This window comes from Rutilus rutilus (genome assembly GCF_951802725.1).
Source record: "Rutilus rutilus genome assembly, chromosome: 22".
Taxonomy (NCBI): domain Eukaryota; kingdom Metazoa; phylum Chordata; class Actinopteri; order Cypriniformes; family Leuciscidae; genus Rutilus; species Rutilus rutilus.
Genome location: NC_140227.1, coordinates 5,333,074 through 5,358,199, shown reverse-complemented (window position 1 = coordinate 5,358,199; position 25,126 = coordinate 5,333,074). Strand labels below are relative to the sequence as shown.

General features: G+C 38.6%; 1 protein-coding gene and 1 long non-coding RNA gene across 3 annotated transcripts; one reads left to right on the top strand and one right to left on the bottom strand.

Moving 5' to 3' along the window:
- Positions 1–688: 688 nt before the first annotated feature.
- On the top strand, positions 689–24,859 carry ccdc3b (coiled-coil domain containing 3b). Its single transcript, XM_084395873.1, has 3 exons — positions 689–1,349; positions 13,110–13,284; positions 22,902–24,859. The coding sequence occupies exons 1-3, from the start codon at positions 994–996 to the stop codon at positions 23,184–23,186; spliced, it is 816 nt and encodes a 271-aa protein (XP_084251999.1). The 5' UTR covers positions 689–993; the 3' UTR covers positions 23,187–24,859.
- LOC311282240 lies at positions 18,752–21,850 on the bottom strand. Of its 2 annotated transcripts, XR_014625902.1 has the most exons (4): positions 21,432–21,850; positions 20,813–20,858; positions 20,620–20,718; positions 18,752–19,402 (listed from the first exon to the last, which is right to left on the bottom strand). It is a non-coding gene; the product is annotated as an uncharacterized lncRNA (long non-coding RNA). The 2 variants fall into 2 exon arrangements; XR_014625903.1 differs by lacking the exon at positions 21,432–21,850 and having other exon boundaries at positions 20,813–21,000.
- Positions 24,860–25,126: the final 267 nt, after the last annotated feature.

Below are 25,126 nucleotides of genomic sequence, written 5' to 3'. Positions count from 1 at the left end.
ATATAATACTGATTACAAAACACTGTAACTACATTTAAAGACAATACATTTTTGCAGTGTATGTAATTGACATTTTGCAAATGTTTGCATGAGGAGCCTATTTGATAAGACGGATGATAATGTTGTAAAAAAAACAACCATGAAAACAGAAAACTGACACTTCTGTTAATCATCCAAGTGTTCATGATTATTTGCCAATGAGGATAATCCAACAATGGCCAAATATTGGAGGATTATTGGCTTGGCAGACATATCAGTCTGTCACTCTTTGTTTCCTCACAGCAAAGCCAAACTGGAAACAAAATGAGTTAAAGATGTGGCAACCTCACATGCATGACATACGAGCTGAGAATGTGTTTAGTCTAGTAAAATTTTATAATAACTTTAACATTTATATGAATGGTTTCATGACATTTCTTGGTATTACTTTTCGATTCCCAAATCACCACACATTTTGCAGTGGAAATGAACATATTGAACAATTTCGAATACATTTTCACTCTTTATTGCTTGGCATTATATAATGTATAATAATAAAGTGACATCAGCAGTTCATGCTCCTGTTTCAAACTCAGACTACACTTTGTTAATAAAAAACGTTTAAAACTTGTTTTGCACTGCTTTCTTGCCCGCATAGCTCAGGCGTGAGATGAAAGCTGAACTGAACTGTTTTCTTCTGAGCGTCACTGAAAGGCTCTCCACTAACCGCTGCGCGTAATGCACACGGCGCACATGGAAGAATGGAGAAGCGATAAGACCTATAGATCAGTCTAATTCACAGAAATGCATTATACCTACAGCAGATAAAACAAACTTCAAACTGTCTTTTATATCAAAGCGTATCCTTCACTGCATTGGAGAGTTGCATTGGATATTATTGCGTGCGTTTTACGCGGATCTGGATAAGTCTGTTTTAGAGGGGATATCAGAGCGAACCGCGCGGGATTGCTATTATTAGAGGCAGTTTGCACGAGTAAGTTAAGGTTGCATGTCATGGGTTCTCTTCTGGCATTAATATTAGCGCTCTCCCTGAGCGCATCATGGGGATGCCAACTGCCCCACGACTGGAGACCTCAGACGGAAGCGTGCCGCGCCGAGCTCGCGGAGATCATAGTTTTTGCCAAGGTGCTCGCCCTTCATAAGGAGTCTTACAGCGTGTACAACTACCTGCCGTGGCAGTACGACACGGATCTGTTCTTCTCCGCGGAGATCGAGCTGCTGTGCGATCAGGCATGGGGAAGCATGCTGGAGGTGCCAGCCGGCTCCAGGTTCAATGTCAGCGGGCTGGGATATTTCCCCTGCTACTCGTACAGCGTCATGGAGAACAACTCCTACTATTTCTTTTTGAGGTGAGAATGATTAAATGTTATTACGAATTGTAAATGTCAATAAATACTGGCTCGTCATAAAGATGCATTTAGTAATGTTTTGCTAATTAAAAAAGAAAATAAGAACACTTTTTTTCACACAAAAAAAAAAAAGAAAAAAAAGAAGATGACTAAGACTAAGATGAAGAGATAAAGACTTAAAACAAATCAGTCTTTTACATTGAGGGTCGCCCCCTCATGGGCACTGCCATACTGAGATCACATGACTAGTCATGTCATGCAACTGACTAACAATACTGATTAATAAACAACAGGTATATCTAAACAGAACAAGTAAACAAAACAATATAAATTCTACAGGCACAACATAGGGGCTCACCGGGGTAAAAGGCACATTTGACTATTCTTTTTTAAACTACTAGATGGCACAAACATTCAGCTCAGCACGTTTAGGACAGCAACCTGCACTAATCTGATCTATGTAGCAAATGAGAATCGATAAAATGATTGTCTATATTTTGTCTATAACAAGACAAATGTCTTGTTAATGATTTTCAGCTTTGTTCAAGATAATTAAAGCAACTGTTTTTCATTAACGGAAGAATATAAGTATGGTATTTGGCACCCCTGCTGTCAGGGCTAAATGCATAACAGTTAACATGATAATAAATAGCTGGCTGACTTTTCCATTTGTTGACATAACATGGCTAGATTCAGATGGTAAATATATTAAGTTGAGTGTCCATCTTAGAGATAATCACCATATTTATAATGAAACCATTAAAAATGTGATATTAATCATATCATATAGGCTAAATAGCATATTTTTGTTACTACTGTAAAGCTACTGTACTGTATATTAAATTATTACAGGATCTCATTCAATGCTTTCAGAATCTTTACTTTTTTTAAAATGTTTCTGTATTTTTATAATGAACTTATTTTGATGACAAACTAATTATTGAACAAACATCAAAATAAATATGAAATAGAACAAAGTTTGCTAAAGTGATTGTTTTGAACTAGTATTAAAGTCCCCCTGCATCTTTGATCACCAAAATTACATATTTAAACGTTTTTCCTTGAAAAAAATTATTCATGCCTAAAATAGCTTGAATGTAACTCTAATGTAACCCTTTCCTCATGTAGTATAAGTGGTTCCATGAATATGCAAATTAGCCCCGCCTCCACTCACTCGCACCAGAATGGATCCAATGAGATCCACTCATTGATGATCACACGTTGATCTGATTGGTTACAAGGTAGTTTGTGACATTAGAAGCATCTGCGATTTTTTGAGACTGACTTTGTTTTATGAAGAAAATACTCAGCAAATGGTGTTGACTTATGAATTTGCACATGGTTTGTCTTAAAGCATAATAAAAACACCACATAGACATATAAACAACATTAAAAGCTTGATTTTCACCACAGGGACTTGAACTTAGACATTATTAAAAACAATTTTAGCTAAAGTATTTGTATCAATACTTTGTGCCTTTTACCCTGTGTGAAGTAAATGGCCCACCTCATACATTTATACGATTTTTAAACAAACAAACCACTTTTATGATTTATTTTCACACAAAATCTGTTGCTCCATCAATGTTCAGTAAAAAAATATCTATTTTTTCTGCAATCATACACTATAGGAGTAAAGAAAAGAAATCCATGGAGCCTGAGTAAATAGTATAGTCCTGAGTAATGGAATGGATCAGCATTTGTGCAGTCCAAACATAATGAGCAAGAGCAGTCCCTGTGAGAGCACAAACAAACCTCAACAACCTACAGCTCCTAGGTCACAGACAAAACAAAAGATAAACAGCTTTAGTGTGAAGTGACAGCAGTTGGTAAACAGGGCCTATAGGTGTCAGTAAAAGTCCAAAACCACTGATGCTATTGAGACAAATCAAATCCAGATAAACAAAAATGTACCGTGCAGCTTCAAATGAGTGCAAACTATAAATGATGTGAGACAAAAGGTATGGTTACATGCACTCATTTTCATCAATCCGAGTGAATTCAATCCAATTTCATTTTCTGAAAGGCCTATATAAACCTCAAACTTTGCAATCTGATTCACATTTTCATTTACATGTGCATTTATGTATTTTGAACAAAACTTCAGTGCAGAAAAAAAGTGCACAGCGTGTTTTTGAATCCAATCGAAAAAGATAGTCGTATTTATGTGTTGACATGCTTAGTTTTGGACTACACCACCCCTTTCAATTCGAAAACAACATTTATTTCGTATCAAACTCAATCAGATCGACTGAGGTCTTAATATGAAGGCTTTTCAATCTGATTACTTATTCATTTGGGTGTATGTAAATGTAACTATTGTGGGAATGTGTGGAATGAGTCATCACTATGAGAGCACTCATCACATCGCCATTTTTAGATCATTAAATGTTTGTGGCATTCAGGGTTACGCGACATAAGAGTAAACTGACTAAATGAACAAAAGTTTGCATGGAACACTGCATGAGCTTGCTTCAAACCTAAATCTCTCTCGTCTCAGAGCACTGGTTCTTCTAGGACACAACTGTCTGACAGCTGTGCTCATTGTAACCCTTGGTTGGGTTATGTCAATGCATGGTCCAGGGATAATCAACAACGAATGAATATGTGCCTAACAACCCAAATCTCCCTCTATTTTCTTTCGTAATGAATGGAAAATGACTGACTTTGTGTATAATGATCATGAATACTGTGTATAATCAAAACTTTTGTCAGACTTAATTAGCTCTGGCTTTTCTTTGTTTCTGTGTTTATAGTGCGAATGAAGTCACTCTGGCAGATGAACTTACAAAGGATGAGGTAGCTAGAACAGAAGTGCGGCCCATTTGAATAGAGAGAGATATAATATGATTATATGATTCACGATTGTTGTGATTTCACTTTTTCGCAAAGACAAACACTTCAGAAGTGATTTATGTAGTAATAACATAAGGCTTGAATCTTTTGACGACCTTATTGCTCGCATTTTCCCTACAATCCAATCAGTTGAACTGAAGGATGTGTAACTCCCTCATGCAGGGAAACACTAGATCACACTTTCTGGCCGAGTCGTTTACTGTGATTGCACTTCATATACTGAATGTAAACTGAATCTCAGAGCTGATAATATAACATGGTTTACCAAAGAAATCTTGCTTGTTGGGTCTATGACACTCTTTTGACACACACTATCTTTAATATTATTGTTTTTTAATAAATACTAGGCTACTGATTGTTTTATTCGATTTTTTTGCACTTTTCATAGTATTTTATGTACCCTAAATACCCACCTTTAAATAATATTTCACACTTTTTAGATCATTTAAAAAGAAAAGAAAATGAAAAATATAGATTGACTGGAAATAGCACACAATGTTCTCTTTATAAATTGTGGGTCATGGTGGAAAAAACACCACAACTACAGTAAGAAACAATAAAAATGTATAGGCCTATACGGTACATAATTTTTGCATAATATTACCTGTAATGGGTTAATTCATTAATTCATAATTGTCATCATTTAAAATTGAAAAGACTGGTTTCAACACACAATATGATTAAATTTACACATACACAGAACCATATTGTAATGTTTCTTTATTTTTTTTTATTTTTTTCAACTACATGTGTCTACAGGGTCAAACCAGGTCACTGTGAATGAAGTCATAACCATTAACAGAAAGAGAGAGTTATTCTAAAATTACCTGACATTAGTTCCAACTTACCAACGTTCACGCCAGTCAAGAATCATAATGGAATAGTTGACAATAGATGATTGTAAGTATGATCCATGTTTGTAGCACAGTGCGGGATGAGTTAGGAACACTCATCAGTTTAGTTGCAGTTTATAACAAATTATTAACATTCTTGAAACATATGTCAGCCAGTCTCAGAGACAGAGCATTTAAAACAGCCCTGGAATTCCTTACGCTCAACTTCATTCCACAGATCATACAGTGTCGAACTGCTCGGGTGACCTGAGGGCAGCAGGTTATAGGTCTAATAGAGTGCTAACAGGCTGTTTTGGCATTTCATTGGGTGTTTGGGAGTTCACGTTTACAGTTTTTGTCTTTATCTGAAAGAATATTCATCAGAAAAGTCTTCTTTTTTCTGACCTCACCCTAACATTCTCCACGTTAGCTTTGATTTCATTTCTCTATAAAGTGCTTGGGATGTTGAGCTTGTGGAGACAGATAGATTTCAAAAACATTGCCTATAAAAGTTAGCTTGTCCCTCATTTCTTGATCTCTTGGAGTTCACAGTAAAACCATTGAGACATGCCCTGATGTCATTCAGTGAACAAATTCACTTAGAGTTCATGAGGTCATGTTACTCTCCAGCATGTTTCACTTAGAGTAATGCTGAAAGATTCTGTCATGCATTTGTGATGCAAGAGAACCCTGGAATTGCCATATGATAGCTTTGTTTCAGGAACAGTCTAATATTTAAGCAATTATTCATGTGATGAACTTGCACACACATTTCATCCATTCTGCATATTCAAATTGGCGCATCATGTTTTTTTTTTTTGTTTTTTTCTGACACATAAGAACCAATACCAGCGAATGAGGTCAAACTGAGATGCCAAGACATTTAAAATTGCAATGTTTGATTTAAAATAGTTAAATCAGGAAAGGTTAAATTCTGAATATTGACATCAATTAGGCTATAATCTATATTGGGTTATACAATAATGTGTTGTTCGGACCATGTTTATGGTACTTTTATGTGCTTTGAGAATGGGCTTATTTTACTTTCATTGTATGAATAAGAACATTCAGGACAGTCTTCTTTTGTCCACCTCAAAAACAACAGTGTGTGGTTTTGGAATGGCATGAGGGTAATTTTTTATTTTTTAATGGGGGGGAGCTGATCCTTTAGATCTAATGGAAGACTTCTGGTTCTTTGTTTACCCTTACCTTGTCTTTTATTCTGTTATGGGTGTTGAAGCAGTGAACATTTCCATTCTGCTCCCTGTTGACTTCCATATTTCCTGTGAAATGTTTCGAACAAGAGTCCGCAAAGCCACCCTCAATTCAACTTGCCATTCAGTGCGCTGACTTCATTCCAGAGAAGACAAAGGGAAACACAACTTCAAAATGGCCCACTTGTTGAGCAGATTTGGACTTTGCCTCAGTGTACATGCTCAACTTTTCTTCCCTCTCTTTTAATGTCCCATATGTCATGAATCTGAGCCATGAACCAATCAGACAGCTGGTTCCAGTTTGGCAAGACAATTCTCACCAGTCAAACCATCAAACCATCAAAGCCTGAGAAACTGGAGACACTCTGCATGGAAACAATAATTAATGCAATATGGTGCACAGAACAACTACATGAGAGGCTCTCTTGTTTAATAAAGGGTGGCCAGTGAATTATAAAGGTTATATCCTGAAGATGTATGAACATGTGTAGGATATCAGGAGGAACCATCTGAATGTTATTTAGTATTGGTTGTTAGCATTTTGGTCAAATTTTCCACTGGGCGGGTGGCGCTTGCAAACACTGCTCTCAAGAAATGTAGGGAGAAGTTTGTACATGCTTACATTAAATGGATTAAAAAAAATGTAATTACATTGCAGCATAACCTATGCAAATTGATATGCCGTCACATGTTCCATGGTTCACTAGAGCCTGTGTAATCCACACTTTGTCTAAACATTTGTATCTCAAAACCTTTACAATAAACAGGCACTGTTATTAAGCAACTGTCACGGAACTGGAGGATGAACCCAATAGCAGACAGTATGCGATCACACAAGGTTTATTTATAACAGAAAACAGGGAAAACAAAGCCCACGAGGGGGTAAAACAGAGGTAAGGAAGACTGACTAACAAGCAAGACAATAACTAAACTAAGAACTGGGATATACTACATATAACTCTTACTTGACAAGGAACTCTTAGCAATGGTACAAACACAGGCAGGTCACACATAGAATGACAATGAACCGACACAGGACAGAAAACATGAGGGGATTAAATAGAAAGCCAATGAAGAGGGTAACAGGTGATAACGGTGAAACAATAATGACTAAACAAGGATAACAAGGGGGCGGGGTTAAGTAACGAGACACTACAAGCACATGGCCCAAACAAATGCCCATGTGCTTGTACACAAAACATTGGTCTGTTATAATCCTGCCTCAAGACTAAAGAAAGACAAAAACTAGACGGCAGGATCATGACAGAACCCCCTCCTTAAGGAGCGGCTTCCAGACGCTCCCAAAGGGGACACTAAGCACGGGACATAACTGACTGTGACAAAGACACACACCAACAAAACATGACAAATAACAGCAACGGTAAACACGAATAGATAATCATAGGGTTGGGGTGAAACAATAGAAACAACAAACAAGGAAGAGGGGGTGGGGGAACCACAAAGTCCATCGGGGGTAGTCCATGGTGAATAGGTGGACTTGGGGTCTTGGTTCTTCGGGACGAGGGCTGAGGATGGGGAATCTGACGGAACTTGGATGGAGATACATGAGGAACATTCTTGGGGAAAACAATCCGGGGTGAAGTGGTGACAGGGGCGTCCGGGGAAACACACAGGGGTACAGAGGGTGGCGAAATGGGAAACCTGACCAGGGGATCAGCAGGTAATGGGACATGGCGCATTACAGGGGGAGTTGCAGGCGACTGTGGAACAGGGAGAGATGATGCTGCGGCTGGTTGTGGGGCTGGAACGGGATCAGCAAACTCTGCAGCAGAACCAGTACCAGCGCTTTTCACATCAGAGTCGATGCTCCCCATCTCAGACTCAGAAACCGCGTAGCCTGCAACCGACTCTGGAACAGCGTTGTCTAAGGCTGACCTGAACCCAGCCTTCTCTGCAGCTGATACAGGAACAGCACTCTCAGCAGATGACTCGGGGACAACGCTCTCAGCCGCTGACTCGGGGACAACACTCTCGGACGCGATGGGTACAGGTCTTGAGGGTACAACGGGTTTGACAGGAACTTCTAGTAACTTGACAAGACTAGAAAGGTAATCGGACAGAGTCTTGGCCGCAATGACAACAGGCATTTCTTGGCGGGCCGATACAGACTGCAGGACAGCTTCAGCCGCCAAATCGACCGCAGCTCTCACATCAGCTGATTCACCAGCAGAGATCACTGCAGAATCCTCTGGAACAGCCTCTTCTGCAGCTGCCTCCGGAGCAGCTTTCTCCACCAGAGACGCCTCAGAGACGCCTTTACCTGCAGTGGATTCAGGGGAAGACTGCCACGAAGAACAGGTGATTCCCTTACTCCTCTTCTTTCCCCTGGGTCGCGGGGCAGAGGCCGTAAGCGGTATTGGAGAAACCACCGCAGACAAGGACGACTCAGTCGAGGAGGACTCTGATGCCAACTCCCACGAAAAACGTCCTCCCCGTTTGCCGCGGAGACTTGGTGGTGCGGATGATGCCTCGGGAGTAGAGGGGGAAGGAGCCTGGTCCCCCAGCGTAACCCTGGCTAAAACGTGACCCTCCGGGATCACAGACAGCTTGGCAGGAGGTGACGACATGGTGGGACCCTGTGGCTCCTTTCGACACAAACAGTCCACCATCTCCCGGAACGGGCGGCGGACCAGCCTCTCCCGTTCAGACAGAGGAGGGACAACATTAAGACCTGCGATGAGGTAACGGTTGACAAGGATCTCAGGTAAGAAAATCCTCCTTGCTTCCACGTCCTGGGCATATCTTCTCAGGGACCGCTCTCCCTGGGAAGGGAAAGGAAGCTTGCCCAACCTGCTGTCGGCGATAGCCGACTGCCACCACAATTCCTGGTCCGTCGACTGTTGAATAGCAGGAATTGACATACAGTCTGCTGGGTTCTGGAATGGTCGGTTCATTCTGTCACGGAACTGGAGGATGAACCCAATAGCAGACAGTATGCGATCACACAAGGTTTATTTATAACAGAAAACAGGGAAAACAAAGCCCACGAGGGGGTAAAACAGAGGTAAGGAAGACTGACTAACAAGCAAGACAATAACTAAACTAAGAACTGGGATATACTACATATAACTCTTACTTGACAAGGAACTCTTAGCAATGGTACAAACACAGGCAGGTCACACATAGAATGACAATGAACCGACACAGGACAGAAAACATGAGGGGATTAAATAGAAAGCCAATGAAGAGGGTAACAGGTGATAACGGTGAAACAATAATGACTAAACAAGGATAACAAGGGGGCGGGGTTAAGTAACGAGACACTACAAGCACATGGCCCAAACAAATGCCCATGTGCTTGTACACAAAACATTGGTCTGTTATAATCCTGCCTCAAGACTAAAGAAAGACAAAAACTAGACGGCAGGATCATGACAGCAACGCCTTGCCAGAAAAAACATGTTTACTAAATATTTATTTCTTATACTCATAGAGCCTCTTTTTGGATTCTCAGGAGAGTGACACTCTGTCCTTTGGAATGTACAAATAAAGTCTTGCCTTAATTTTCCTTTAAGGAATAGTTCTTCCAGAAATGGAAATTCTGTCGCCATTTACTTACCTTCATGTTTAAAAAGAAAAAAGAAAGAAAAGAAAAGAACATTTGAAGGATGCGCACGCTCCTGAATGGAACAAGCTGGCAAACTTGACCATGTCAAGCTCCAAAAAGGACAGGAAACCCCCTTTTTAAATGATCTTAAAAGTTGTCTATACAACTCCATCCATCAATTCTCCAAATCATTTGTACTAAGAATTCTTTAAATAATAGTAATAATAGCCTTTCAAATGCATTTCAGATAGAAATGTTTTTTGCTCTTTAAGGTGCTCAACATTCATGGTCACCGTGAACTGACATTGTACGGAAAAGAGGAGTGTATATTCTTCAAAATATATCCTTTTGTACTCAACAGAAAACTAACAGCATAATGGTTTGCTAAAGCTGAGACTCAAGACTTAGGCATTTAGTACAAAAAGATTCTGGAGCTCAGTGAAAATCCATCAGAGAATTCTGGAACTCAAGTTGGATCTAGATGTTCCAAGTCTGGCAATGAGCACAGAGTTTGTAAAAGCCCCTGAGCTTCTGATGCCCCTCTAAAGAGTCTGAATTAGATCCAGATGGAGGGACTCTCTGCTGTCAAGGTCCAAAGCCAATGTTTCCGTCAGGGAAAATGGGCTATAGAAGCCAGGTGGAAAACCATTCACCTCAAACCCATTTCCCTCATTGACAGCAATGGCGTTTGATGCCAACAAACCTATGAACAAAGCTTGCATATGATTGTATATGCCTAATCATATAGTACCGGGGGGGAGGGCCTTAATTAACGAGACGGTTCAATAAACCATTCAAAACTCTCTAACATATGCACATGCATTAACTTGTCATTTGTTTTGAGTAACAGTGTTTTCCTTTTCCCGAATGACTAAAATGGAAAAATATACATTGAAGATGATTACACGTGCATGCTACAAACCATTAAGCTTGCATTTGGATGTCTTAAAGGTGTACAAACACAAGTCAAAAAGAGAGAAATATTCCTGTAAGCTAATGGTGGCCAAATTACACACTGAATAAAGGAGAACAAGCGTTGTGAAGCGTCTGTATGAAAGTCTCATTTCTCCACATTGTGCCAATGTAACCATGTTTTTTTTTCATTCATATTTTTAAAAACCACCCTTGAAACTTTGATAACAAAGTTTCCTAATTTCCTCACTGCTGGGAGGTGTGTGTGTATGTGTGTGTTGATGTGTGAAAGTTTGCAAGACTGCGGGGCGAAACAGCAAGAGACCAGCCAAAAAGCAGCTTTGAACGCCAATCACAAGTAATAAATTCTGCACTCACATAGATAGAGATGCAAGAGAAAGAACAAAGAGGAAATAATAGTCCTCCTTCGTAAAATGACTGGGACACTGTATAATTAACCTCTAATTTTTACTATATATGTTTTCACTATTCACTATTTTGCTTTAAACGTAATACTTTTGCTAATGCTTTAGGAAAAACAAATACAAAGGCAGCTCTAATACAAACACACATATGTAAAGAACACAAATAGAGCTGTCCCAACATACCCTTACCTCCCCTCTCCTTGGCTGCTTCCCTCTGTACAAATATATGGGTCATTGACATTAAGTGTCCCAAGTGGTGGTGAACTATTACAACACTGAGGCCCACACAGGAGAAACAAAAATACACAAAGATTGTGCGACTTTTGTAGTGTAGCATGCTTTTGTAGTTCTAATTTTGTTCCTCGTGCTTGATACACCCTATATGGTAAGAACATTGTAACAAGCTGAAAACATACATTATAAAGCCAGCTTTAAAAAAAAAAAAAAAATCACAACGCTAGTGTGTTGCTATGTCATTGATGGGTATTCCAAGTGGTTTTGAGCATGTTGCTAGGTATTCACTAAAGTGGTTGGTTACTGGCTCAAATTAGTCAAAAGACCACTCTAAAGCTCCATGGTGTAACAAACGTCCACTGTAGGCAAGCTTGATGAACCCATGTGCAGTTTATTGAAATCCCAAACAATGGACAAATACAAGATAAACAGAGACTTGACATGACTATGAAACAAAGACTCATCAACAGGTTACACATAACAATACTAAAAAAGAGACCAAATAAACATTAGGGCTATACACACAAGACTAATGACCAAACAAGTAACACATGAAACAATGAACCAATCAAAACGTGACACAAAAGACAAGTAACCAACCAGATTTGTATATATATATAATTTATCATCCACTTTGTAAAATCGTAAGTCAAATTGCTTAGAAAAGTACTAGCACACCTCTTCTCAATAAACCATTAATTTCCATAGTACAGATTGTGTGGGAAGAATTTAATATTTAGGGTGAGCGGTTTGTTCAAATCATATTTTAATTATATTCCACACATGATGATTATTTGTCATTTTGGGCCCTACCCAGCGCAATTGACTTTGTACACCGACGCATGTATCATTCCTATTTTGCACCCACGCACAACGGACTTTTCCCTCCACAGACGCACGTCGGTAAATTAGGAAATTAACTTGCGCTCCTGGGGGCGGTTCAGCGAAAAGAGGAGGCGTGTTCCGGTGCAAACGTATTTTGCAGGTTTAGAAAACAATTCGGCCACTGACCAGGAAAAACCTAGTCTAAAGTCAGTGGCGTGTTGCGCATGTTATTCATATGCTATTTTAAGGGCACATGCTTGGCCATAACCAATGTAGCGTGTGCACAACGCGCATACACTTTGATTCTCTCATCTACACACAGACGCAGCAGTTCTCATTTTTAGAAAACCATACATTATTACAAGGAAAAATATGAACACACGAGGGAAATCATTGTGGTGTCCATGAAGATGTGAAAAAATAGGCATAATTCTAGCTTACACATTTACCCAAATTATTATACGCCTGTTTAACCGAAGCTAATTTGGGTGGGTTTCTACCATCCCCATACAATGTCACTTCTCTGTGTTTTACGGCCCTGACGAGAACGTCGGTCTCCTCGGCTGTGAACCGCTCCTGGCGTGCGCCTGGCAAATCCGGCGTTATAATAGCAATCTTCCATGGAACAAGCGCACCTGCTCTTAAAGGGAATGTGAGATGTCGCTCTGATTGGTTTATTTCACGTTACGCCCAAACCACACCTATGAGTAATGAAGCTACTTCAGACCAACCCCTTTTAGATTTGTGTCGGGTGCAAGAGTCATTTATCCCGCCGGTATAATAGCAACAGCGCCCAAGACCCGCCCACAAAGTTACTTGCGTTTCGCGCTTGATACTTGCGTTTCAGATCGTCAAAATAGGGCCCATAATATATGTGTTGTGTTTCTTCTCAGGATGGACGAAAACTACAGTATCATTCCTCACGGAGTCAACTTCCAGGACCCCATCTTCCCTGACACAGCGGAGAACCACCGCATGTTTGCCAGCTTGTTCCAATTTTCCAACTGCACAGCTGGCACACAGGTTCACACGTACACCCCAGACTGGGAGGTCCAGGAGGACAACCGAGTGAGCTACTTTTAATATATTAAAATAATAATAATAATAATAATAATAGTATCTAACAAGTTAAATATGAATTTATGTCAAAGTATTGTAGAGGTCCATTGGACACACAGACTTCAATAACAAAAGATGTGGAAATTGTTCAAATCTTATTAGATAATATTTGCAACTCATTTTTGCATCACAACCAACCCATTAAAAACCTCTGTTATAGACTTATAAAATTACTTTTTTTTCAAAATGAGGTAACACTTTACTTCGATAGTACATTTTAGACATTGTAACTTTGCAACTACCTGTACATTTCAGCTACTAGTCTTTAGCGTATTAGACTGTCTGCTTAATATCTGCTAACACTTTATTTTGATGCTTGTATATTGCTTGTTCGTGTCTTTTTGCATGTCTGTTTGTGGTTCTCTTGGCTTGTGAAAGGATCAGGGACTCTAGCAGAAATGTTTGTGGCTATTGCATGCTGAACACATAATTAAACATTTCAGTGGAAGATCTGCCTAAATATCAGCTAGTCTGCCAGAGGAATCCAGCAACAATAAGTAGGCAACTTCTCTTGAGAATCCAAATAACTGATATTTTCAAACCTATATTTTGCTGTCAAGTGCCATTAAGTGTAGATTATGTCTGGGTCCAATTCTCAAGGGCAGTAAGAGAAATGATTGCTGAGATATTAACATTCCTCTCTAGACATCCTTTCTTCTTTAGCTTTCCACTTGGGAGAACATGTTTTGTATAATGCTGGTGGGATGTTTAAACTCTAAACCAGAGGTTCTCAGGCTTAAATTGTGACTCCACATTGGGTTGTGGGAGATTTCTATATGTTATTGATGGCATATTGTTTAAAGATCCTTGAGCATAATCTTTATAGCCAAAGAGTTTTAAAGCTGTTAGCTAATACTTAGTGGTACAAAACAGGATTCACTGTTCTTATATGCATTAGGACCAAATACTAATATAACTGTGAGACACACTTTCAATTTCTTGTGGTAAAAACATGCAAGGCCAGCCCAATTGGTCAAACGACAGTTTCCGATAAGCGGGTGAAGGTTTCTGTGCATTCGGCCTTTTCAGTGTGGCAAAATAATTTAATTCCAATTTACTTTTATCTGCCTCCATTTTATCACGACCTTGAATTTAGGTTAGAATGCTAATTGATTATTAGTCGTTTGTATAATAATTTAACTACACATTTGAATATTCTGTTTAACTCTTTACTCTTACTGTGCTTGTTATGTCACTCCGGGTCTCGCAACGGTTGTTCTTTTACACGGATCCCACAGTCAAAAACTCGCTAGTCCGATCATTAATTAGAGGTTATATGCTATTTAAAAGCCCGCCCATGCTTGCCATTATTTAAATAGCAGTTCCACACCCTCCACAGTCGCCTATATATATATATAAACAATAATCAGAGGTCATGGCTAGTACTATGAAATAATGCCGCCCCAATGCTTGCTATTATCTCAATAGTATTTTAATCTAGCCCCCTATAATTAATAATATAGCTATATAACAACTTGAATAAAGCTGAAACAGGAAACAGAGGTTATGGCTAGTACTATAAAATAATGCCCCAATGCTTGCTATTATTTTAATAGTATTTTTATCTAGCCCCCTATAGTGAATGTGACTGTATAACAACTTAACTAAAGTCGAGCAGTTAGTCAGAAATCTAAAATCCCACCTTATGTGCCCCATGCTCCATCTAATCTGAGATCTAGTATGCACTTAACCCTGGATGCAGATTTGCGGAAACAATGGATACAACATAATCTACAAGAGTTAATCATTTCAGAGTAAGAATATACTCAAATGTAACAATTTATTATTAGTCAGGTAAATGTATCATGCCAATTACATAATCAATTCAAAGATAATCAATACATAACATCAAATGCTCTGAAGTAAAAGATGCATACCTTACCTCAGGAAAATAATATACACAATGCAATAGCACACTCAGCATTACAGGCTGATCTGACTACAAATCGCACCTTGAGCCTCCTGCAACATCTCTTTAAATACTCAGACCAAGACAGAAACCTCTTTCAAATGGAAACATGAGCTAACAATGGGCATTTGCATTACTCAAGTCTCCAGACCTGGGTAGTTTACACCTTTTGAAGACAGAAAGTCATTTGCATGAAAGACCTTGGAAGAGGATCCACCCTCCTCTGTAAGCAAGATATCTCTAAACTCTTAAAACTTGATTACCTTTTGGTTTACCTCTGTGGGAATGAGACCTTTGTACCAGTCGCACTGAGACATTTCAAATGATACCAAACATTTCCTTTGTTTTCTCAGAGAGTAGCCCTTTCTGAGTCTCGACAGCTTGACTCCAGTCTTACAAACAGCAAGAAGTGTTTTCAAGGCTGACACCATAACTTGAAAAAAGGGAATATATAACCCTGGTTCCCTGAGAAGGGAACGAGACACTGCTTCATTATGTTGACGCTATGGGAATGCCCCCAGGTGTGACCGGTGTCTGAACTAACACCAACTAGTTGGCAGACGCCAATCCTATGACGTCACATGGAGCGCCCCTGCGTTAAACAGGGTGCCAGATCAAAGCTATCACACTGCCTCAGCAGACACAGGGTCCAAACCATGAGGTACAGAAGCTTGACTCTCATCCCTCAAGAAAAGAGTCAAGCAAGAGCGGAATTTAATTCATTTGGCAGATGCTTTTATCCAAAGCAACTTACATTGCATTTCAAGCTACACATTTACCCACCAGTATGTACATTCAGCTCTCCCGCTCCGCTCTCATAACACAGAGCTCGTGTACATCACTGGCCATAATGCAAGCTGTTGATACACACTCTCTAAACTGGCATAAGCTCACATTGACCAACAATATCTTCACACGCACACATAGACAAGCGGCTCCTGAAGACAAAAAGGCTGATGACGTCTAATGCAGGTAACCTTTTATACGCATTTGTGCCCCAATGTGACACCAAAGGACTGCCGTCTGCCAACTAGTTGATGTGTTTCACACGTGCTTCTGACACCGGTCAAGTCTGGGGGTATTCCAATAGTGTCAACTTAATGATGCAGCACATAGAGTTCTCTTGAAAGGGAACTGTTATTTGGGTTGAGTTGAGTGGAAGCGTGGGGTCACAAGAATTATGAAACCTAAACATAGGTCATGAATTACACAAGTTTTTTTTTATTATTATTTAAAGGGATACTTCAGGATTTAGCATTAAGCTTTGTATCAGTAGAAAACCTGTTGTATTTTCGAATTACCGTGCTTTCCTCCCTCATATTCCCCTGAGACGAGAGATTTATGTATTTTTTGTCTGGAAAAAATTTTTTGGCCAGAGGCTAGAAACTACAGCCAGTAGTAGGGGCTGTCCCGCATGTTTTCAACCCGCCCATAGAGGGTGGGATCTCACTCACTCTCACTGAATGTACAAACAGTGTCAGCCATCTTTTATTTGGAAGCTAAGCTAACGGGTTCTTATTCTGTGGAGAAAGCTGAGTAGTAGGGGTTACCATACATCCTCTTTTTCCCGTACATGTCTGGCCATCGAGATCGTCCAAAATGTCTGGGATTCGGCTTTTGCTTTCTGCGGTCACCATTCATTGTTTACATGCACACCTTTTTTTTCAGTCTAACTGAATTCATTCCGATTGGTGAATCTGAACGTAGTGTTTACATGAAAGCTAAACAAGTGATCGGTTGATGTGCGTTTTACCATTGCTAAGAAAATACCCGCTCCTCCGTGAGAGATACGAGACCGGTGCGTCTGCATCAGTAATCACGCCACCGGCCTCGCGCCGTTCTCCTAGACCCCTAGCCTCGTCCTGCTCGCCACAGTAAACATGATGAATGGCGACTGTAGAACGCAAAAGCCGAATCCCGGACATTTTGTGCGATCTCAAAAACCCGGGAAGACAGAGTTTTTGTCACGGAGATTCACTAGTAGCTTAGCTTTGTTGTTTAACTGCTGTCTAACCGGTAGGCGTGGCTTGGGAGTGGCCTCCTAGGGCAGCGAAGCAAGTGCATTCTGGGAGTTTTTGTCTTTCATCCACATGAGCCAAAAATAAATTTTCTGGCTTTTCTCAGTCTAGAAGGCTCCAAATTCAAAAATTATTTCACATTTCTACTACATAAATGACCCAATTTAAATACACATTCATCTTTCCAGAGATGAAGTATCCCTTTAAAATATTATTAAAACTATAATAGTATCTTAATAATACTTAAATAGCACTGATCTAAATCTTTAAACGTTACATGTATTCATACTGTTGTTGTATTGTGATTTTTGTCAAGTCTAGTCAAGTCACCTTTATTTCTATAGCACTATACAATACAGATTCTTTCAAAGCAGTTTCACGGTAATAAACTGGAAAAAAAATGATCAATGCAAACTTCATCAGATATAAGACAAATTCAAATTCTGCTGTAAAGCAGCTCTACAGAAGACAGAAGTGTTGTTATTCAGCTCAAGTCAATTTAGTACTGATGCAGTTCAGTAACATTGTCAATGTTGCGAGATTCGTCAATTATGAAACAAAGTCCAATCAGCTATAAAACAGCTCTGCAGAAAACAGTGTCTTCATCATTCAAGTTTTGTTCTCATCCAATAGTGTCAGTGCAGGCAAATTAATATATTGTGGAACACAACAGGGGAAATTTAGAAGAATATACTTGTAAGAAATTGTAGTTTGCCTTGACCCAGATTCCACTCCAAAATATATTTTAGAATGAGCTCATCCCCAAAATGGCTTAATTATTATTATTAATTAACTGACTATTATGGAAGTCAAGTTATATTGTTTCTTCACCATTGATCACATCCTGAGCAAATGGTAGTCAATTGTAGAATGGGACTGGGAGTGGGACACAGAGAACCTTCTCAGACAACGGGGTGTCTCAACTCTCAACTTCATTAACATACAGACCACAGCTCTTACAACAAGAGCAACTTCAATTACATTAAGATTTGTTAACTAACAGGATAAAAGGTTTAAGATTTGGAGGTTCTGGGTTCATTCTGATGCCAGTGAACCCAGGGTGCTTTGTGTACTTTGCCACTGCTATGCTGTAATAAACTTCATTTTTGAGATCTTCGACGTCCACATAATTTTTTCTTACATACTGGTCTCTCTTTCAATACAATTAAGTACATTCAACACTGTAAAAAGTAATACCTAGATCTAACTTATAAAAAGTGAGGCAAGCGGCTGCATTGGATGTTTTATGTTGATTCAACTTGCAGCCTTTTTTAAGTATATTGAACACTTTAACATTACTTAATACAAATACAACAAAATCGAGTTGAGTTAACTAATAGTACTAGTATTACTCAGTTAGATAAACTTACTTTTATTGGTACAGGTAACTTATTTATGGGTTGCTACAAGTAACCTGTACTCATTTTAATTAGGTTTTATGAACTTTATTTTCTTAGTAAAATTAACTTAATCACATGTGAATAAACATTTTAATTGAGTCCTGGCTATAACCTCAGAAAATAAATCTAAATGTCTGTATCCTGCACTACAGTGATCAACTTTAAATAAACAGACTTTGTCAATAACAAATACAAATTCAATTGAAGAAGAAAAAGATGAGAAGATAGATTGAAGACAATAATTTATTCAATAAATTCAATATCAACAAGTGTCACTTTTAACAGTGACTACAAAACATCAAATAAATGTGCCCGCAGCACATGTACACTAATATAATACAAACACTGTAGAAGTTTATTTTCAACCTATTCTGAACAGTACATTGAAATATCCAAACTGCCCAATCTGCAATGTTTGGATAAAGGTAAATGTGAGCCATAACATCATCACACTAGAACTGTACTGTCAAAAATGACATGATGATGGCTTAGGATGCACAGGGTCCAATCCCACAAAAAGCCTTTGATATTTCTCAAGAATACACCAGTTTTGAGGGGTACTTGCGGTCGAGAGCATAGGTAAGTCCAAACAGGAGGCAGCATGCTTTCGACAGGTTTGGCACACCTCTGACCACGGGCTGTCCTTATATGATAATCCCAATCGTGTCGGGGTGATGGCACATCTACATTTTCAGTGGGCAACTGCCAAGCTCAGCGTGCACCTCTATTTCAGCCCGACTCTAGTGGAGACAAAAAAGAATCAAGAGTTTGGTCAGACAAATAGGAAATAAGATGAATATAGCAGACAGGTAGAAGACATAACACACAAAGTCAAAATTGTACTTTTGTTGCAAAAGGTGTTGGATACTAGACGGATACTTTGACTAGAACATGTGACCAGAGTGAAGTCTACCATGACAATGCCATAGAGTGTGGGTACTAAACTATCATGATCTACTCTAGCATGAGTGTTGTCTTTTTCTGGTTTAAAGGATGCATTACAATAAAACGAATGCAATTGTCCTTGCCTGTACCTGATTGGTCATCACATTACTGTTACACATTACATCACATTATAGTTTAAATATCTTTCAAGAGCAAATATAATCACCCCATATCATCACAATATTAATACACCCACTAAGCAAAGTTATGTCCAAAAAATTTAATTTCAACGTCTTTGTCACAAAGACGTACGTTGAAAAGACGTCCACTGAGGAGCCAGAATGAAGGTTTTTGAACGTTTATGGAACCTCTATTCAAGGTTGAAAACTAGTTCAGATGTGGACAATGTGGACATATTTTCAACATCATTTAAGGTCTCATTTGGACAATTTATTCTTATTCTAGACCAAATAAACACTCTCAGGATATATTAAATTAAAACTCACATTTATTTCAATGTGTAATTGCAAAGCAATTCACAGACATTGAAGTTTCTTTCATGATTTTTGAACAAACACGCACTGACACCTTTAGACAGCTCAGCGTCTGTAATTCACACATATTTGGATCGTGAGAGAAATCAGATTCGAACCAGGGACCTTAAGCTGCCTGCCCTAAGTAGACAGTAATGATTTCATGATTTTTGGACAAACACACACTGTGAGTTGCTTTGCAATTAGAAATTATGTTGAAATAAACACAAGTTTTAATTTAATGCATCCTGAAAGTGTTTATTTGGTCCAGAAACAATTTAAATTGTCTAAATGAGACATTAAATTACGTTAAATAGGTCCACATCTGAACTAGTTTTTAACCTTGTATAGAGGTTCCATGAATGTCTATATTGGACTTACAGAACCTGTCAAAAAAGGCGTCATAACATTCATTCTGGCTCCTCAGTGGACGTCTCTTCAACATACGACTTTTTTGACAAAGACGTTGAAAAGACGTCTTTTGGACATAACTGTGCTCAATGGGACAGACATAAAAATAGACAAGTAGCAATACATACATGGTGGACAATGATGAGGTCTTCCTGTCTCTTCCCCATGTACTCAATCAGGCATCTCAGGACCACTTCTCTCCTTTTCTCCTCAGAGGCAGATGAATCCTGTCAAAAAGTATAATCTGATCAAATTGTAATTGAATTATTTTTATATTTTATATTGAATTGAATTATGATTATATTCTGAAGTTTTTATTACCTGGAGTGAAGCTCAAAGACCCCAGGTTACAAAAAAGCTTGGGTATCTAAAGACCAGGAAAATACATGTTAGAAATAAGGTTAAAAATCAGTTGTAAATGTAACTAATAGGTTAGGGTTTTTTTCAACCAAACATATGTCATTAATTGACTATATGCAGCATTAAAATAACATGGATCAAATCTCTAAAATCAGACAGAAGCATACATCTCTCTAGTCTATAGTCTAATCTGTGCATCTGCTTTAGTAATGCAAAAGTATACTAACATAATCTCTGAGTCCTGTCAAAGACACACAACACACAAAACAAAGTGGTGTCTATAAAACACCACATCTTACTTTCCCTTATTTGCCCGGACAACTATTGCCTGAAGGCTCGAAATTGCGATGATCCCGAAATTTAATCTGTACAATATAAAAATATAACAGGGCATTTGTGCAACTAATTATTACCTACGTAACTTGTATGCGTTTATAAATGTGCAGCTATCTTAGCTTACCATGTTTGCAGGATAGCTAGCTATACAATTTTCAAACCTAACCTCAGCTCCCTAGTGGAGAGAAAGCAATTTCGTGTGACTTTACATCACCAGTCATTCGGCTAAATATGCTCAACTTACCTTGTTAATAAGACCCTGAAATTCAGATCCGCTGCAGCGACCGAACAGTTGAAGTGCCGAGGAAGATACTGCATCTGCCTGGAAGATCCCCGCCAGTGACAAAATGGATAATGCCAACTTATAAAATTTAAAATATTTACGTTTGATGAACACACCTGCCACATCGACAGCTGCTCAAATAAATTGTGTATTGTCAACTCACTTTTATAGCATTTGTTGTACACAACAACCACATACAAATAACTACCCAAATAAATTGCATGGGTTTTATTTAAAATATATTGTTATATAAAAACTGATATATTTTAAGTAAAGATGAAGTATTTTGATACTTTTTTGTATAAAACCAATAAAATAAACTAGATTACAAATATTTTAAATATATAAAACCTACTTTGTGGGTGTAGCACTTTTTACAGTGAAGTCCCTTTTTCTATTACATTAGAATGGCATGAATGTGATTAAATGATGATAGAATTTTCATTTTTGGGTGTCTTCATTGCTTTTAAACTGGCCATCCAAGCAGTCCTGGCTGCATTTTATGTAGTAGTCCTGGATTTCATAATGAATATGATTAAGCAATAACATTTCCCATGCCTTTACCATATGTCTGAGAGAGCAGTCAACAAAAGATTGATCCCCATAGGAACTGAAAGTAGCACCCAATGGAAATCAACCCTGTCTTCTTCAGTTAACAATCATGTAAAGATTTTTCTCAGACAACATTTATATTGGCCAACAATTTTTTTTTGCTACACTGATGCCAGAAGAACTTTTGTATGACCTCAGTACTCAGTACTTTCATATGACCTCTATTTAGTTTCCTAAATATATTCCACATTGACAACAGTCTTTACATGTTTATATCACACAAATCTACAATCACATCTGACCTACATGCAGGTTCAGGTGCAAGCATGATGGTTAGATCTACCCAGGAAACCCACACTTAAAGAAAAGGCCCAGCTGTGACTAATTTTCAGATGTAAAATTTTTTTCAGGCAAGACTCAGGAACACATGTGAGAGGCATGCATCAAATGCTTTGCTTTCCCCATGGATTATGAAGTTACTGTTGCGTATCAAGAACAACATATGTTATCAAAAGTTTCAAATGAGTTTCAGCTGCTTTGATTTCCAACTGATAATCAGAGCCTGATTAAAATACAGCCAAATTAATCATGTTTTCTCTCTATATCATACTCCAAATACATTAAACCACATGCCTTATGTACAGTAAGTTGAGCAATGAAGGACTTTACACCAAGCTGTACCACATAGCTGTAAATTGCTTGACACAGAAACTTTTACAGTTCAAGAATATTCTACTTGCTTTAAATTGCCACAGAAGACTCAATCTGCTTCTGAAGTTTATTTTAGACCATGTTTATAAGTATAGGAGCCAAACAGATGCTTTATGGATTTTGTACTTCCTGTTTACTTCAATTTACTTTCTGTTTACTTTCATTTAGCTATGGTGCTCCAATGTGCAGAAGGCCTTATTTGAGGAGGAAGAGAAAGTCAAAAACCTCTCTCAAAAAGTGAAAATCCTGGAAAAGGCCAACAATCACCTGAGAGACAAGGTGAAGAACATGAAACGTCTCTTGAGGCAGGCCAAACGAGAGACCAAAGAGCCAGTTCAAAGCTTCAAACAGCTTCACGAAGCCGAACCAGAGTTACCCCATCCACAGCAGGACACCACCCAGGACCAGAAGCCTACTCTCAGGAAAATCCTGTCCAAAAAGCTCAAGAACTAAGAGCTGTTCCTGCACTGAAGGAACGTTGATTGAAATGATGGTGTATTGGCAGATCTAGATTAATGCTGAAAGGTCATAGGGATCTATGAAAATAGTATAGCCTTCAAAAGGTTCTCATCTGCAATGAACCTTCTACTGTGGATTATACTTCAAAATGGATAGACAAATAAATCCATCTTGCAAAGAGGCATTAGACTAGTTAAACTGTTCTTTAATGACTTCAGAAGGTTTAGACAAACAACGTTTTTCATATAATAAGGCTACGTTCACACTGTAGGCAAAAGTGGCCCAAATCCAATATTTTTTTTGCTCATATGCCCCTCAGATCTGATTTTTATATATATATAATAGTGTAAATAGCACAAACCAGCCCGATCTCATCCCAAGGCGTCATATACTGACGCTTTTGACATTTCGTCTACATCCAACGCACATGGCACCCTTTAGCGTCAATATGAGACGCAGATAGAAATGGGCCAGAAGGCGCCTCCTAGCGGTCTAACCCTAACCCTACCCCAGACCTAAACCTACCCATAACCGAACAAAGCTCTGTGCGTGTCATAGTGACGCTAAAGGTGCGTTGGATGTAGACGAAATGTCAAAAGTGTCAGTATATGATGCCCTAGGATGAGAATGCGTTGCACAAACCACATGGAATCTGATCTTTTCGATTCTGATTTGTCTGAACACATCACCTTAAAAATGAACACATAAATGCCGACATCTGTACCTCTGTGTTTACTTGAGTATGACAGTGTGCTGTGCGCCGTCTTTGTTATCGTTCTTTTGCACATGCGGGTCAGTTCAGGACCGAAACCAGTTCACACTCAAATCTGAAATTGGCCACGTGTGAACAGCCAAAAAAAAAAAAAAATCAGATCTGAGCAATGAATCAGAATTGAGCATTAAAGCTTGCAGTTTGAACATAGCCTAAACGTACAATATCATCAAAACTCAAAATAACAAAAATCATACAATGTTTTGACTTTGATGAATATAAAGTATCATGATCCTTTATCAAAATCTGAAAATACTGATATATATATTACAACTTATATAACCACAGCATGAGGTTTAGGCCAGTAATCATCCAATCATAATCGAAAATAATGTTTTTGTGAAAGCAAATTTGGTCTTCCTGCCTAGATGCAGATGTAATTGTTAATCGGGCAGAGCCTGACAAGATCACGGATACAGTTGTCTTGTGAATTTATTTGGCCAGGTGTTTATATGGAAATCAATTTTGGCACAGTGAAGCAACATTGACTTTCAGTTCACAAAAAGTCACCCTTACACATTACACTAAAAGTCTTTCAGCTGAAACATCCATCTAGACACAACATCTGGTTTTGAGCTTTTGTTTAGAAGTTCCATATTTGACCATTTATGGCTAAAATATAATCCTAAGAGTCAATGCACATCACAAATCTCTCCATTTAAGTTTGAATTTTTTATGAGTTTTATAATTGCAAACAGGGTGCTGAGCACCTGATATATATAACCTTTACTCAGTGAAGCTAAAGTGAAAATGTTCACCATTTAAGGAACCGTTTACTGAAAAGGTTTTAAAAATGGTGTTTTTTAATTGTAAAATAAAATGTACTATCATTTTCTGTTTAACACATTCACATGTATTCCAATGAGTAATTAAATAAACATCACATTTCTCTTAATATTTGTCCATACTTTTTTATGTTTCTTTTATATGTAATGAATCTAATGACTACGAGTTACGTCGTGACGACGAATGGGGTTTCGCTTACAAAGCCTATCACCCTCGAGTATTACAAAACGAGCCAATGGCAAGGAAATGCCATGGGTCTGCGGAATTTGCATAGCGTAACTCCGCCCCACCGTGTGGGTATATAAGGAAGTACGCTGGCAACATGCAGTTATGTTTTTGCTTCGGAGCCAAGAGGTCCTCTTCACTCCTGCAAGCC